The following is a 17,544-nucleotide window of genomic DNA, read 5'->3' on the forward strand; positions in this document are numbered from 1 at the left end:
ATGATTTTACTATAAATCCAAAGACAATGGACCATGGTAACCACAGATTAACCATGTTTTTTGTTACACTAACCATAGTTTAACCATGGAATGTGTAGTAAAAATAAATACAAATGTTAATCCATTTGCCAAAAAAATAAAAAGAATACATGATTACTGTACTTTTACTATAATAAAATGATGGTAAATTTTTTGAAGGGAAAAATATAACTCATGTTCAGTATTATGAATGTTCTATAAAGATATTGTAATAGTTATTATTGTACTAATTTTGACATGTAGGCAATTTAGAAAGAATAATTTTGTTAAATCTTGAGTATTAAAGTCATGTGAGAGACATAGAGAAATCAGGGCAAAATAAAGAGACTGAAAATTAAAATGGAAGTGAAGGTGCCGTTCAGGAGAGAACTTTTAATTATTTTGCATGTCCCCAGCCTAAGGAGTTTTTGTGATGGCCATACAAAAATAGGGAAATTTAAAAAAGTAATCAAAAAGTAATCAAAAGTAATCAGTTACATTACTTTAATAAATTAATTAAAAAAGTTACACTACTATTACATTTTAAATAGGGTAACTTGTAATCTGTAACCTATTACATTTTCAAAGTAACCTTCCCAACACTGCATATCAGTTATCCTTCATCTCGTTGTGAAATGAGCAGATGTGCTTGTACAGTAGTGGCTTCAGTGATCAATCAATGAATGCATTACTGCAATCAACTAAATTACTGGCGGTGCCATATGGGCCAGGGGCCCATGGTGACAAAGCACTTTTTTTTTTTTTTTTAAATAAATAACATTAACAAATCTGCAAAACGTACAATTTACATTAATGCTGTACAGCGTGCACTAAATACTTTTGGCATAGCACTTTTCAGTTTCAAAATCTATCATTCGAGCCCTGTCCGAACATAAATGTGCAACAGCGGGATGATTTCAGTATATTATCGTAAAGGCGTCTTACCTTGCCTTTTCCTCAAAAGTGACAGTCCCAAGACGCCAGGGCTTTCTACTGCAAACACACACGCATCCACACACGTGCACTATACATCTCTCAGCTCTCAGAGTGGTGAGAGCATGTGCTGCTAGCCTGTGAAATCCCACCCTATCTCTCTGACTGTAGAGCAGCACATGGTCCCCCTTCATTGATCTATCTTCAGCCTGCCTGATAGGCGTTCCACCCTGCAGGTCACTTCTTCCTGTTTAACCATTGCTTTGTTTTCTTGAGAGAGCTGCGATCATAAGGAGAATTTATTGAGATAGAGATACAGACGGAGAGATGGGAAAAAAGCACTTCCCTTTTCCCTCTTTCCCCTTGTTCTGTCCAGCGGGACAGGAGGAATGTAGTATGTGCATGTTAAAGAGCACTGAGTGTATTTGGCCTGGTTAAAGGGGTGACACTGTATAGTAGGGTTATGTTTACAGAAGTATATCCCACATAGCCTGTATTATAATACAGTTCTTCCAAAGTTTCCCTCGATGAGACACAAGGAGTTCAGGTTAATGAGCTAACACATCTATTTGACATCATGATGTACACTAACATACCACGTGTGCTTAAATTAAGATTTTACAAAGTAGAACTCTTAGGTTTTATTATTTTGAATTCGTATTTAATTTTTGTTAACGTTTTTTTTTGGGGGGCGGGGGGGGGGGGGGATTGTTGTAAATTCATCAACCTGCTTTTAACACTACAAGATGATCAAAGGATTCTTGTGCATTTGCTTAGTTATGTCTGAAAGTTGTTAGTCTGTGTTTTGGTTAGTTCTTGTCTTTTTTGTAAAGTCTAGTGTTGTAAATTTCGTCAACCTGCAGGCTTCAACGCTACAAGATCAAAGGATACGTGTGCCTCTGCTTATCAGTATGTAAATAAACAAATTAGGAAAACTTTCTAACCATAAAGGAATCTGAAACAGTCAATTTGGCCTGTACAAATAATTCTAAAAGTATTTATGGCAATACGTAAAATTCAGTTCAACATGGTCTCATCTAGTATGTTGTCTCATTTGGTGCATAAATCCTTTTTTTCTTTTTTAAAAGCTTTTCTGAATTTTGATAGCAAATCACAATTGAATTCTTGATACGCAGAATTCAGACATAAATTGGCAATTCATTTGTGGGAAGGGTGCATTTACCAGTGTAACGTTGTCATTATATTTACATTTTTTAAAACATTTTTTGCACAAAACCATGAATTTTAAATGAGATCTACAGTTGCATTTACGATCACACTGCATGCACATGCCTTTCGGGTTTTCATACATAGCGAACAGTGTATTCGTAGATTATTGTAGATTTAGAATTTTATCAAAAATTGAGTAAAAATCTTTGTACATTTTGTAAAAATAAATGAAAAATACCAGTGTTACTGTTAGCATGTGAAGGCTGGATGACCAGAATATGATTAGTACTGTGGTAAAATGGCTGACTCAGTGAAGATGGAGGCTCTTATCGTATGCGGTGGCCCAGCCGGTGGCCTTCCCACACTGCCATTTTTTGTACTTGGTTCATGTTTAAATATTTAGTTGGTCTTTATCGCAAGGTATAGTGCAAAAATACCTGCTGTTTTTCTCTCAGGACTTGTGATGTAAAGTCAAAATCCATAGCAAACTGCAGTGCGTTTAAAGACTTTGTATTGCCGTGTCTTTTTTGGATATGACATTTTAACAGTGATATTGGATTTTGTGAAAGTATTATCAGTTTAAGAACAAGATGTGCAGGTGCAGAAGCGCAGAGTGAATAATTTCCAGAACGTTCACAAATCTGTCGGGTGGGTGTTGCCCTGCGCTGCCTCCAACAATTGGCTCGCTGCGCCTAAGACGACACGAACACCTTTGAATGGCTTTAAAATCAAACAAGCCACAAAACATTTGACTTGAAACAAATGGCATAATACCGAAAATAAAACATTTACAGGGTATTTCAATGAACATTTGTAACACCTTTAGTTCTGCACATGGTGATGCTTGTTTATCACTTTTTAAGAATAAGAAAAGAGTCCTGCTCAGAATATGAGGAAGAGGATGGTGTGAGGGGAGTATTGATTATGTTTTTCGTTGGAGTCACGCTATGAGTGGCCTTGGCCCTATCAGGGTTAAACTTATTACCCTCTGACTTCTTATGACCCCCCCTGACCTTTGGTGTGAAAGCAAATAACACTGAAAGATGACCATCGGTCAGGCCTATTGACCAAACACACACACACAATAGAGCGAGGGGGCCAAAAAGGGCTTACGTCCAGAGAGGCACACTCCACAAATAATGCCATTAACCAATCAATACAAGAGACAGAAGAGGGGGTGGACACACTGGTTTTAGAAATGTACAGCCTGTAAATGTGTTCTCCATTTGAGAGGCCATGCATAAGTGTGCCATGCTGCTCTAAACGAATATCTGGACATCAAAACTGAACTTTGTTTTGGCAGAGACGGTAAAATCCCTAAAAAGCTCATCCATTTATTCTCTGTTGAAAAATAAGTGCAGAAAATGCATTTGTGAATAAATATCTGCATAATGCTGTTCTGCTTATTTCATGCACATGTCTACAGCTATCACAACAGACAGAGACATGTTTTCTTGTTTTGTTTTTTTTCGAATGCATAACAGGCGTGCTGCAGTCAAAAATGTTAAAAACATAAATATGCATTGAAATAGAAAAGGAAAAGTTGTGCAATTGCATTCCATCAAGTTACAATCAATAGCGAAGAGAGGGAATATTTTGCACCACAGCATCTGCTGTTCATGATGGGGTCAATACATAAACGGTTGTTTACTACATTACAACCCAGAGAGCAATGCAGTGCATAAAATATGCAAGTCAGAACTTAACCCATGAGAGCAACATTTAGGATAATCAGTTGCATTAAAAGTGAAGTGAAGATCTTTTTTTTTTTTTTGCAATTAATCATAGTCCTTTCCAACATTAACAGGTCTTGTTTCATTAGGACCAACAGAGTAGGATCACCGACAGAATTGCATTGACCAAAAAGTTATTTTGAACAGTCTACGATAGCAACAAGCCAAATAGTATGTACGTGAGAGAGAGCCAAAGGAAGAGAGAAAGAATATCAGAAAGAGAGGGAGAGAGTACCTCGTGGATGCACTGCAGTGGCCAGCCAGGGTGGAGGAGAGAGGCGTGACGCCCAGGAGATGGAGGAATAGTACTCCATGCCTAGAGTGTTAGGAAAAGAGAAGGCAGAAGAGGAGAGGAGAAGAGAGGACCACTAGCTTTAGCCCTGCTACTGTTTTTGCCCTGCTGCCACTGGCTGAGAGCGAAGGGAGCGTCTGATTGGAGCGTGGGGGCTGAGGCCCCTCCTCGTCGTCCTCCTCCTCTCTGCAGTCTGCGTTCCCGCCTGTCAGGGTGAGTTAGTCGAGGGAAAATGGACGGATGGCAGGTGGGACAAGAGCTGCTGGAGTGACCACAGCCACAAATCTCATCCCGAGGCCCTTCTTTTCTCTCTTCTTTTCCTTCCCAGACTCTTTTAACTTGTGTAGAAAGTAATAAATTGTAGCTATACAATACGATATGCAAGGATGTGGGACAGAAATATCGATGTGAAACCAAGAACGAACGACTGTGGGAGAGGTAACAAGAATTTCAGGGAGTTGGTGGATGAGTGTCAGCAGGTTGTCAGGCAATAACAATGCAAACTGAGGAACATGTTACAGTTCACAAGAAAAGAAAAAGGGAAAAACAAAGGGAAGAGGAAGGAGAGAGCGGGGGCTGACTCTTTTCCTAACTCATTCCCTGTATTTTTTATTCTCATTTCATTCTTCTCTCTATCTCTCTCTACGTTGGCCAACTGATCTTGGCGTCTTCTGTTGCTGCATTTGTCATCCGTTTACACCACTGGACACACAAAGTATTGATTTTTTTTCCTGTCCACCTTCTATTTGGCTTATTGCTCTGTTTCCTACGCTGTGAGGACCAAACCATGTAAAGTAGCCCGAAACTGAAGGGAAAGGGGGCAAGGGTGTAGCCAAATGTAAAAGTTTAACTGATCATTGAAAAACCCATATTTATCAACCACTATAGTATTGAGTCATATGTGTCCTACTCACTGTCGAAGGTGGTTATGGCTCTGGAGAGGGGCAACTTTAACCCCTGGCAAATCTCTGCTAAAATCTCCAGTGGTAGTAGAATGCAGCATAAGCAAAGATTCACCTACTTGGCATAAGAAACGATCATAGATTTATTTATTTATTCAAGAAAGAAACTAGCCAAACTGAGGGTGAAACAGGATTGTGAGTTAGTTGTCTGTCAGATTAAATTGGTGGCGTGTGCCATCCGCTCCAAGGGTCATCATGGTTTTGATGGCCAGAAAGGACTTCTTTGACCGCAACTAATGCTATGGATGCAAGGCTTTTTTTTTTTTAGGTGACCTCAGCCCGTATCACTGTAACCCTTTCCCAATTCGCTTTCAGTGTCCGCAGTGTCCAGCGACCTTTAACCCACACGTGTCCCTACCCCCAAGCCCCAGGGGTCTTGCCCCGCAGAAGGGTCGCATGTGCCAAAAGTCCCAAGAGACTTGAACCCTGTTGTCATGGAGATAACCTCAGGGAAACAGAAGTCCCTTAGCAGTTACATAACACTCATGACCAAGCAGAATCTTTGCCCATATTTGCCGTATTTATAAAGTGTTTAGCTACAAAAAGGAACAAACCTTGGCATAGAAACAACAATGGTCAAAGCCTCAATTACACTGGTCAAAGCCTCTAGCAAGTATAATTTTTCAACTTCTGACCTTGCTCAAGGTTTTTACATCTCAACACTGTTGACCAAGCAGAATCTTTGCCTGCTGCACTACCTGCATCAGGTATGTAGCTGTGGTGAAGAGCTATCATTGAACCCTGGCAAAGGAACCAAACCAAAGGAGCTTCAATGGAAGCACTGGCAAGTAGAATTTGGTAACTTATGAGTTTGTGCAACAATCTTTATACTCAACAATTATGCAAACAAGTCAGTAGTAAGTTACTGAAAACATTCAGTACTGCAACAAACTGAAACAGGCCTTTAGAATGTTCCTATGTTTCTCCCAATAGTTGGGGATCAAACCCGGTCAAGTGTGTCAGGAAAGTACTATGAACTCCAGAGGCCCTGATGCACAACCACTGGGATTAAAACGATTTTTCGGGCGCTGACAACCCTGTTAGGGCACCTCATCACTGCACCATGCATGAATCCTGAATCCTGCTTACAATAGGGCCAGGGCGGGTGGAAGCAGTGGGAAGGGCTGTTGTAGCCCCCTAACACTGCATGCACAGGGGCACAAAAGCTGCTGAGGGTGGGGGTGGAATGGAGGTTCACAAGGAGGGTGAACTACGCCATCTGCCATAAAGCTGGTGCGTGTGGGTAGGGGTCGAAAGGGAGGGGCCGCGCTGGTAGGGGTGTGTTAGCCCTAGATGTGTTTGTGCAAGAGATGGACCGGGTCTTCCCTCAAATTAGACATGACCCCCCGAAGTGTAAGCCGCAGGAGACGGCCAATTCCTGCCTGCTTGCCTCTGTTTGCTTAGCAGCTTGATAATTAGAGAAATTAGGGACTGTCTGGAGATTAAACAGCACAAGAAGCACACTCCTACAGTATTATTTTTCGCTTCCCTTGCTCTGTTCATCTCCTCTGCTGTCCTATCCATGTGGCAACAGACAAAACGTGCATCAGGAAACATATATGTCAAGCGTTCAGGTCATTCATTCACATCATTGACTTGGACATTTTTCTTGTGCACATCATAAACTATAATGAGTTTTTTTGGATTTATAAAAAGACACTCCCTCCCTTATACACACACACACACACAAACACACCAAGCACAATGGGCAGTGGTTCACGCTTTGTGGAAATTGTGGATAACTCTGCTTTGCACCCCTGATAATACATTTCTGGTTATAGAATAAATGCATTCATGTCTACAGAGTTTGTTGAAATTATGAAATATGTTATGTGTAAATGATGAAGAAAATATTCATCCTGTTTTAAAGCATGTACGTACAACAGTATTGTAACAAGTTCCTTGGGCTTCACATACTCAAGAAATCACAAGCAGTCTCAAACTTAGTAAATACAAATTTGCGTGGAAGACGATGGCACATTACAGTTTGCGAGAAGCAGTGAGTTACTGCACATGACATGCAACCATGACCACAGGTTCACTGCGTCACGAAAAGCGATGTCCCATTCCACTGTATTAAATGCTTCTTCGTAGTGCCATCTAGTGAAAAAACAATACATTACAGCATCTTGATCTAAACAACCACAATAACATTTACAAACCAATTAGATGTAAACAGTTACCATTGAAGGCTCACCTCAAAAATGCACTTTAAATGTAGTGGACTGTGATAAATATAGTAATTTCTAAGAGTAAGAGTTCTATTCACACCTAAGGAAATATTATTTTAGTATATATTTTGACAGTGTAATATATTTTATAAATTAAGCTGATGCTGAAAAAAAATATACATACATAATATAGTATTATAGTAATATAGTATATATATAGTAATATATAGTAAATCAAAACTTACCTTAAGAGTATTGAAGATGATGTTGCAGGACACTCGCTGTCTGCCTGTCTGACTCATCAACTCATTAAAAAAAAAACATTTTCATTACAAATTTATTTATATATTAATATTTTGTTTTATTTATCTATTTAGTTATTTTAATTTCTTAAAATAAATATTTTCATATTAACTTGCTGACCCTAGAAGTAGATACAATTTGCATGTCTGCAAAACTAAAGCAGTTGATTAATAAAAGTTTTTTTTTAAGATGATGAAAAACAGGTTCAGTCAAGTGCAATAAATCTAATTTCCTTTTGTAATTAAAAGTATAAATGCATTTTGATCCTGTGAAAACTATGTAAAAAAATCTGTGATTAAAAAAAAATGTTTAAAAAACTAAATGTTTGCAAATGTTGGTTTCAGTAATGATACTGGCAGTGCAATATGTGCACTGCATATAAACAAATATATACACAATATATTATTCCTTTAAAATTACTTAAAGCCTTCAGAGGTTGTCTGTGTGTTTTTGGGACATTCGGGGACAAGTATAATCTGGCTGTAGTCAAAAACATCCCTCCACCTGCCTCACCCCAGACCAGACCATCCGTCACAACATACACCGCCCTGTCTGAAGCACACACTAAATAAGTTCTACTGTCATGCCCCCTGGTGATTGCCAAACTAGAACGGCAGTTTCTGGCTCAGTTTTGTATTATAAGGTGAAGTAACAAAAAGGCAGATCCAACCTGATCCTAGATCAGCAATGTCTGTCAGAGATGTATTGTCCATGGATATTGACTAACAGGGTGGGACCTTACTTTGGGGAGTGGTTAGGCATCTGTCATAACTGCTTTTGTCCAGTAGAGGACAGAATGAACACACACACACAACATTAGCAGACGAAAAAAAAGTATTGAAAAGAAACAGATTCAGTATGTCCTACATCCTGAACAACCTATCGACAGCTTTTACTTTGAAAATTGCACTGAAATCTATGATGTTCATTCAACAGAGGCAGTTTTACAGCCAAATCCCTGTAAATCTGAGCCAAACATCATTAATCTAGAACGTACGGAACCTGCCATAACATTGTCCCCAACCTATCAATCATGGGTGCTCTGCAAGGTCAAGAAAGACGCTGAGAGAGAGATGGGAAAAGACAAAAGAAACAGGAAAGAAAGAGAAATTAACGGGTCTTACAGACTAGCCACTGATGTACCACGACAGCCCTTACCCGAGTAGGTCAGGTCAGGAAGGTCTAGTCAACACAGTATATACTTGTCAAATGTCTGATGATAAAAAAAACAAACAAAAAAAACGGTTGAAACCAGCCTAAACTGGTTGGCTGGTTTTAGCTGGTCAGCAGGCTGGTTTTAGAGGGGTTTTGGCCACTTCTTAAGCTGGTGAGGCTGGTCTTAGCTGATCAGGCTGGGAGAGCTGGCCAACCAGATAAACCAGCTTGGCCAGGCTGGGAGACCAGCTAAGACCAGCCAACCATCTTAGGTTGGTTTTAGCTGTTTTTTTTTTTTCAGCAGGGATATTCCATCTGTATTCAAGGTTTGACCTGATAAAGCCAAAGAAATTATGATCCTTACAAAAACGTACTACAGTGCCACTATAAAACAGGGATGGTGTCATATGGTAATACCAGACCGGGGGCAATTGTAACACACTCAATTCCTCCAATCAGAAACAAGCTAGAGTGAAGACACTTAATCTGCACATGCTCAGTAGGATTCTCTCTCTGCCTGTGGAAAAGGAGCATGATTATTTCACCTCAGCAGAAGTTTTCAACAAAATACTGATTTTGAGGTATAAAAGTTACTTTTTGGATGTACAATATTTTTCTTCTCCTGTTTAAAGTTTAGATGACTGTGAATTTAAGCTTACATACATTTCATCTCTACGTTATTGAAAAAAAATTAACATTGAACAACCTATGCTATATAGGTGTGTCTACCTAGCATGGGGCAATTGTAACAATGTGTTGCAATTGCCCCTGAGCCACATGGCCCAGTGTAAACACCTCGTTTGTCTGTGTTGACATATTTTTCTGTAAGAAAATGAACATATTTAATTGTGAAACTACATTGAAAAAGTATTAGTGTTACACATTAAACAATGTGTTGCTTTTAAATCTTTAAAACAAAAAATTACAATTAATATTATCTCCACATGATCTTATTCTATTAATATGTCTATCTACTATCATTTCATTAAAGTTTGGTTAAAGACTGTTCTTGACTCATCAGCTGATTAATGTTTATGAGTAAAATATATATTTAAATAATTAAAATCTAGTTACCACTAGAATAGTTGCCTTGTCTTCTGCAAAAATAAAAAATAGACTTTTGCTTTTTGAATGCATATGATGCCTGACATCCAAAAGAATTTGAACCATATACAAATAAATATATAAATAAAAATTGATACTACAGCAGTAAAGTGATTACTTTGAGGTTTTATTTGAGATACAGTGGGTTAATATGACTTATTTTTCAGTGTTACAATCGCCCCCACCAAGGGGGCAATTGTAACACTCTCTGACTTCTTGCATTTAACTTAATATTATAGTATTGTCCTTATTAGTAAAAATATATCAGTTGTATTATTAATTAGTGCACCTACATTTGTTTCATGTATAAAAAGATAATAGTGTATTTCATGTGAGTTATGAAGGAAAATGTTTTTTTTTTTTACAATTGACCCCGGTCTCCCCCTACTTTGATATAGTGAATGACTGAATGATTGTCATATGCATGCATAAAATATCCAAATATTGACATGACATGTCCAAAATACATAGTACCTACGATAATTTCTGGGACCTTTTTACATTTTACCTCAGCCAGGTAGCCAGAGCGTTCACTTTAAAAGAAATACTTGGTCATTTCTAATCTATTATGGCTATTTCTTAACGTTTCGATGTCATTTTATACGTTTTTGTTAGTTATAGTTTGTGTATAATTGTACTGTACAATGAAACTGGATGAAATTAAAACGAGTATTGTACCGACAGCAAGGTTTTCCATTTATCGCGCGCGTTCAATATTACTACGACGTCCTTCATATTCCTCAATATTCACCTCAAAAGCTTCTAAAGTGTGTGGGGCACGTTAAATAAAGCAAAGCCATATAAAATCTCCAAACCGTTTCTTGAACGCTGAACAGCTCCTCAGAGATAATGATGATGAAGTGGGCGGGAAGCGCGCGGGCGGCGCGAGGCGGAGTTTGTCACGCACGCGCCGGGGATATTCGGAATCTCGCGCAGCGTCATTTTGGGTTGGGTTGCGTCTGTTGATCCAGCGGAAAACCTCGCTCGCGCGGATATAATGTGGACCTGCACTCAGTTTAGCGGACAGTAGATGATACAAGACGTTCGCGGACGACCGTTATCTTTATATCGCTTATATTGTAGAGCGGTGGCGAATCGCTGCGTACACAAATGGTTCGGTGTTGTCAGTGGTCTGCGGTTCCCTACGTCTGAGCGATTCGGATAAGAAACTTGCTTTACTGTATTTACCGAGTTCATCTCGGGTTCATTCTGCAACAGGTTTCTATAATAAACCAACGCTACAAAGTTGAAGGACAACATCAGAGGAGACTAATCTAAAATAATGATACGTAAAAGAAGAGGATAATACGTGCACAATTTACCTGCATATAAAACAACTATAAGAAATACTTCTTGAGACCAGGGAAAGGTCTTTATATTTTTCAATATAAGGAATATCGAATATCTGGAGGTCCTTGTCAATATGATGCCGGTAAGTTCAGTCGAGATTAATAATACGCTGATATACAATAATTTTCATCTCCAAGCATCATTGCTTCTTTATCATTGATGAACTCAGCAAATGCATTGGTTAAATGTCATTTCTTTTATTCAACCGAGCTGCTTTGATTGTATCAGATTAATTATAACAGATAAACCCATATCTTTCTAGGAAGCAGTGTTATAATGGTGATAAAGGGGATTCTATGGAATAAATAGGAGGTTTATCTTGTTTAGATTTCATATCCTGTTTTCTGATAAGAAACACAGAATGATCCAGAGCATTGCTTATCTTTTAATTATTTACAGTACCCAGATAGGACTCGTACGTCTGCAAGATGGCTGTTTAAGATCTCTTCATTTGGAAAGCATCTGCTGTGTACAAACATCTTTAAGATGTCAGTTTTACATGCATTCTAAATCCTAAACATCTTATAGACATTTTCTAAATGTCTATTTGGCATCTGATAGGAAACGTCCTATAGACGTATTGCAGATCAGCAAAAACTCTAAAAAATACGTCTTGCAGATGTAAATGCAGACGTCTCCGTGATGTATGTGTTGCTATCAGGGTAAATGATTTCTTAGAGATGTCTTAACAATCTCGGCACAGGTGTTGAAATAATTAAAAACTGATCAAATATATAAGAAAATATAAAGAAGGGTGAAATGCAAGAACGATTTCTGCAGTCATTCTGCAGCTCTTTGGGTTAAATAAGGTGCCAGGGAATGTACAAATGCATAATAAACGTAGAATGTAACCACGTATTCAGTATTGGTTGGCAGAAAAGTTCAGTTTTTAGAATCAGTCGATTGATTCATAATGTGACACAATATCATTTTCCTGACAGACCATATATGGTTAGAATAGAAAGATTAGAAATAGTGTCATTTGATGGTATAGTCTACATGTATAGTCTTTAGTGTGTGATAAGCACCTGCTATCTCTTTGCTGTCACTACTCATGGGTGAGTCACTCATGGTGTTGGTGAGTCACACATTCATACACCCACCGTCCACAGTAAAAACATATGACCGTGTCACCTCTGTCCACATTGGTGACAAGGTCTTTTTGACCTTTTCATTGTATTACATTTCTAATAAACATTCAGTCCTGGGTAAAACTCATTGCTCTCTGGGTTCATTTTCAAGCAAGTCTTTAATCTCCACCGGCTTTGCCTCTGGATGCCCACGTTCAATCTGGATGAACCATCAGTAGTATCCATGGATTTATAGCTTTTCTGCATTAATGTAAATTATAATCCCCGTGTATAAACTCAAATGAGACATTCTGAGTTTTCATTTTACGGATTTTCAAATGTGAATGTTGAAATTAATGGCCTGTGGGGACAAAACCTTTAGGCATTTTGATTTCTAGGTATTGTTTCAATGGAAAATTGGAAATGTGCTATTTTGAAACATAGGGTTCAAAATACTACAAAATTTTTACTCTTTTAGTGTTCATATATTCAGTACAGTAGCACTGGTGTGTGTTTGAGGCGGATACAACACAGCATTGTATTTAGCTTGCAAATAAATATTTGTCTTAATGGATCATCATTTCAGTTTGAGTCATGGTCAGTTTTAGATCCTAGATAATCTTAATTGAAGTAAAGCAGCTATTTGAGGTCATACACTGTGTTTGAGAGAACCACAGTGTTTTTGAGCTTTGTGATGAAGCATATTCTTTCAGCAATGTGAATTGTCTAAATACTGACTGTGTTCTTTGTTCCATAAATCATTTCGTACCTCAGGCGCTGAGTTCATTGTTTTTGCTGTGAATTACTAGCTCCCTTAATTCTCAAAGGAACAGCAATTGTGTTTGAAAAAAGTAGAATTGGGATATTCCTCTCAGTGTGACTTTTACAGAACTAACATGCATTGTCCTCGTTGCGTTTTGAACTAAAACTACATTCAGAATATCAAGGCATTGTCTATAGTTCCTCTAGAGGAAGTTTATTATGGTTGCATAGCTTCCCTCTGTTGAAAGCTATTGTACGGTCCTCGTGTGGTCATGTATTTTGTACAATTCCCATAGTGTAAGTACCCAGAGCAGCTATTTTCAAGACTCTAAATTGATTTGACAGGTGAATAGATGACTTGGTCCGGGAGCACTTGTGGAATAAGATTAGCTTGTAGTAATTTAATTCCATATCCCACTTCAGTTCAAAGGCTGTGCATTAGGAGTTATAAATATCGTTGATTGTTGTCGGGCCCTTTCAGCCACCTGAGGCCTCAGCGGGAAACAATGACCAGAATTGCAGCGGCCAGTTGCCACGGCAACCGTTGCCAAGATCACATTCCACACCACAACATTGCTGCTATGCAGAGGAGTCTGTGTTTGGAAAACCCGGCCCTCAAGGACCAGCCGGTAATCATGCACTTGAAATGTATTAACTTTGACCTTTAAGATATTTCTAGCTACAATAAACGGGGTCTGTACTGCTGAACAGAGGTCATATGAAGTCGGCTCACCTGTTCTTTAGTTGAAATTAAACCATCAAGGACCTTGAGCGAGTCGACTCAATATTTTTGAAGCTTCAGCTTTTTTATTCAATCAACTTTATTCTCCCAGTAGCCGAAGGGTTTTGGAGGGTCAGTGTGTGGGCAGGAGGGTATAGTATGAACTCAAGACTAATCCTCACATTAGTCGTGCTTTGTGTCAATCCACTGCAGGGGCCATATGGCTGATTCTGTGCCCGTATACGCACACACACACTACGGGCTGACAGCCTGCAGAATCTGCGGGTTCTGTCCTGTGACTTACAGAAGCACCAAGCAGCTACTTCTTAACAAAGCATGAGAGCCTAAATAAACCCACATTATAGAGTAGCTAAACCGTACTCCCAGTGTTGTTCGATCAGAGCATGTATTGACTGGTGCTCTTGTAGTGTTTAGACTTAATAATTGATGCTCTCAGCATGCGTTGGATTATCTCTTTGTGTTGGCATAGTAGATTTTCTTCGACTTTGTGGCTAACTGCTTTTCATTCATCCAGTTGAATGTGATTTCTCCCCACCTTTGTACAAGTTCCAATAGTCAAGGCAATGAACCTTTACAGTTAATGAAAACCACGCTGTACGGGCACTGAATGTGCATTATATGTTGCAGAACAGACGATGTCATTGGTTAACCATCTGAGTTGAACAATGCATCTACTGTTTTCAGCATTCGTCAACAGGAAAAGTCATTAAGAATGCTTCCTATGATGGAAATATTTTGCAAATGCCAGACAATTTATGAGGATTTGTGGCTTGGTTAGTTTTAAGACTCTTTAGGGTTAATGAGTGTAGGCGTTAACCTGAATATCATTACATCAAAGCTGTGTACTCTGTTGCAAATGCACTGTTGACAAAGGCATGGTTTAGTCATCAAACCTTTTGTTTAATGTTTATTCTTTTGATGCACGAAATGCAAAGTTGCCCCCAGGCTACACCTTTGACTTTGAATAGCAAGAGAATGGTGTCCTTTTTCTTCGTCCACTCAAAATGACCCACTGAACTGGCCTACATACTGTTTGCATTCACGATGGAAATGTGTAGGGAACACACAAAAAGCAAAGTATAAATAAAATCAGGTCAGTTAGAGAAATTATGTCAGTATTAACTGGAGAAAAGAAACTCTAGATGCTGAGAAGACCAGCATAGTTGGGTAACAACATATGTTGTGTTTGGCTTCTTAACTAGCTTAACCAACAACCAGCTTAACCTGTCTTCAGAGCAGACCTAGACCAACATTAACTAGCACACAAATTACTTTTGAAACTTTAAGTCTTTTATGTCCATACAAAGAAAGTCAGTTGGGTCCAATGTTGTTTTGGACACGTTTATTTTCATTGTATGGACAAAATCAGTTGAAACACACTTTAAAATATATTATTTTGTGTGTAAATGACTTTCTCTTTAAACTTAAACTTAACTTCTCTTTAAACCCAAAGACAAATGAGGTCTCCAGGAAATTCAGTGAGAGTTTAATGCTTGTCAGCTGATGGTAAATGCCGGTATATTTGACTATTCAACTCCATTACATCACCTATGGTTACCTGTGGCAACATAAACAGTGTCCTGTTGCAAAATAGTGCTTTTTTTACTGTAATCCTAAAGCTCTGTCCCATGCCTTAGGACAACATCGTGTCATTTAAGATTTCTCAGAAATATTACTCTGGGGATAAGTGTGGGATCACTGCCACAGGCTGGCCTTTGGCACAAGGGCTTTTCTGTGCGTGATCTCTCTAGGATTTAATGCACTATGGACACAAACGCGAATTCAAATGGCAGACTTTAAGACACATGTCCTACTTAAAATTGTTGACAGCGGGACCAAATTACAAAGCACTGTATCTGAAATTTGGAAAATAGCCTCATCAGCTATTTGGTATGTCTTGGAAATATGACGATTGCAAAGATATATGTGTTTAATGTAAACTTTTTTGCATTTTTTGTAATGGCTTCCAAGACACTAAGATATCATCGTAGGAAGAATTTATCACCATATGCGTTCAATAAAGAATTACACTGAAATTAACATCTCAGAAAAGGAAAATACTATGTAAGAGGTCTGCGGTTTGTAAGTCATGAGGCAATATGGTCCATCCATAATTCAATTTGGATCTTTTAAGAGCTCATCTTATAAACCATAACCCAGAGACAAATGAGGTTAGCGTTTAGCTTGATTTTAGACGTATGCAATTTATAACGTAAGGACATTAGAGGAAGACATACGTTAAAGAGAGATTAATGAAATTCCATTTCCAGCAAGGGTCATTCATCTAATAAAGGCTTTCATTGGTCAGCCCAAGAGATTCAGACAGAATGGTCTGAGAGAAATAAAATCATCCATCTAACTTAAACAGAAGGGCTACGCTCTACACTCTTAAGAATAAAAGTTCCAAAAAGAGTTTTTCACAGCAATGCCATAGAAGAACCATTTTAGGTTCTCCAAAGACCCTTCAAGTGAACCGTTTTTAAAAGAACCATTTTTTTAATAATCTGACAAACATTTTCCACTATGAAGAACCTTTTGTGGAATGGAAAAGTTTCATGGATGTTAAAGGTTCTTCATGGAACCATGGATTCCAATAAACACTCTTAAAAATAAAGGTTTTTTATTGGCATTGATGGTTCCATGAAGAACCTTTAACATCCTTGGAAACTTTCCATTCCACAAAAGGTTCTTCATAGCGGGAAAAAAAATGTTCTTTAGATTGTTAAAATGTTCTTCACACTAAGAACTGTTCATTGAAATGTTTCTTCTTTGGCATCAATGAGAAAAACATTAAAAGTTAGCAACAGTTTCCTTAAATAATAGATTTTCTTAAATATAGACAGCAATCTTAATGTTGACAATTTGAAGACTTTATTGTCATTTGTGACCATTTCAGTGGCAATCTGAAGTCTTTAACAGGCCTCATTTTTGGATCAACTGGACAGTATTTAAAAGACTGCCGAATTACAAGCCTAACCACAGTTGTTCATGACTGAATCTTGTCAAACATTCATTCATGCAGCATGACAGTAGGCATGGATACAAGTGCTTTAGCAGTCATGTGCACATCCAAAGCCAGATTAGACTTGAATGAGTGTAAGTGTGTGCGCATTGAAGGAGTGAAAGCCTCTTAAATCCAATTTGCACGTCTGTTGTGTGAAGGCACATGAATGTCATGGCGCCGATATTGCACAGATCAGGAAATACTGATAACCATTTGGACAAGTCTAGCTATTTTAAAAACTGCAGTTGGAGCTAATGTTAATGACAGCTGTTTGCAGTGGTCTGCAGCAACAACTGAATTGCAATTGAGAAAAGTGTGTTCAGCAAAAGTTTTGTGTCTTTATTATTAAAGGTCACATATTTTACACCTTTCTGGAATTTTATTTTAGGTTTTGATGTCCTTAAGAATATATATTTGCGGTATAAGTACCAAAAACCATCTCAATATATTTTTACAGCTACTCTCTTAGGAGCTCTCCTGAGAACAGGTCAGTTTTGGCCTGTCTAATTAATATTCATGAGCCTCTCTTCTGATTGGCCTGTTGTTTTCTGAGTGACGCACGGCCAGGCCAACCACAGGTAACTAGGGTCAGCCGACATCACAGCGCTAGCTGGAGGCAGCAAAACAAAGGGTAAACTGGAGGCGGCCCATTCAAACCAGCGCACTGAGCGCAGATTCGACTACATAAGGAGCTTAAAATATCATCTTGTTGTGATGTTGGGTGCCAGAATCGACGTAATACAGCCTCAAATTAGAAATTTGATCGCATATCTGC

At 38.4% G+C, this 17,544-nt stretch overlaps 1 protein-coding gene across 1 annotated transcript in view; it reads left to right on the plus strand.

The window, feature by feature from the left end:
• The first annotated feature begins 10,772 nt into the window (after window positions 1–10,772).
• LOC107667887 (apoptosis-stimulating of p53 protein 2-like) overlaps window positions 10,773–17,544 on the plus strand; it is a 32,494-nt gene continuing 25,722 nt past the window's right edge. The window contains exon 1 of the mRNA XM_016459625.1: window positions 10,773–11,273. Coding sequence (XP_016315111.1) covers window positions 11,265–11,273 — 9 coding nt within the window. The 5' untranslated portion in view covers window positions 10,773–11,264. The remainder of the gene's footprint in view (window positions 11,274–17,544) is intronic.

The sequence above is a fragment of the Sinocyclocheilus anshuiensis genome, unplaced genomic scaffold, assembly GCF_001515605.1.
Source record: "Sinocyclocheilus anshuiensis isolate Anshui unplaced genomic scaffold, SAMN03320099.WGS_v1.1 scaffold2293, whole genome shotgun sequence".
Lineage (NCBI taxonomy): Eukaryota > Metazoa > Chordata > Actinopteri > Cypriniformes > Cyprinidae > Sinocyclocheilus > Sinocyclocheilus anshuiensis.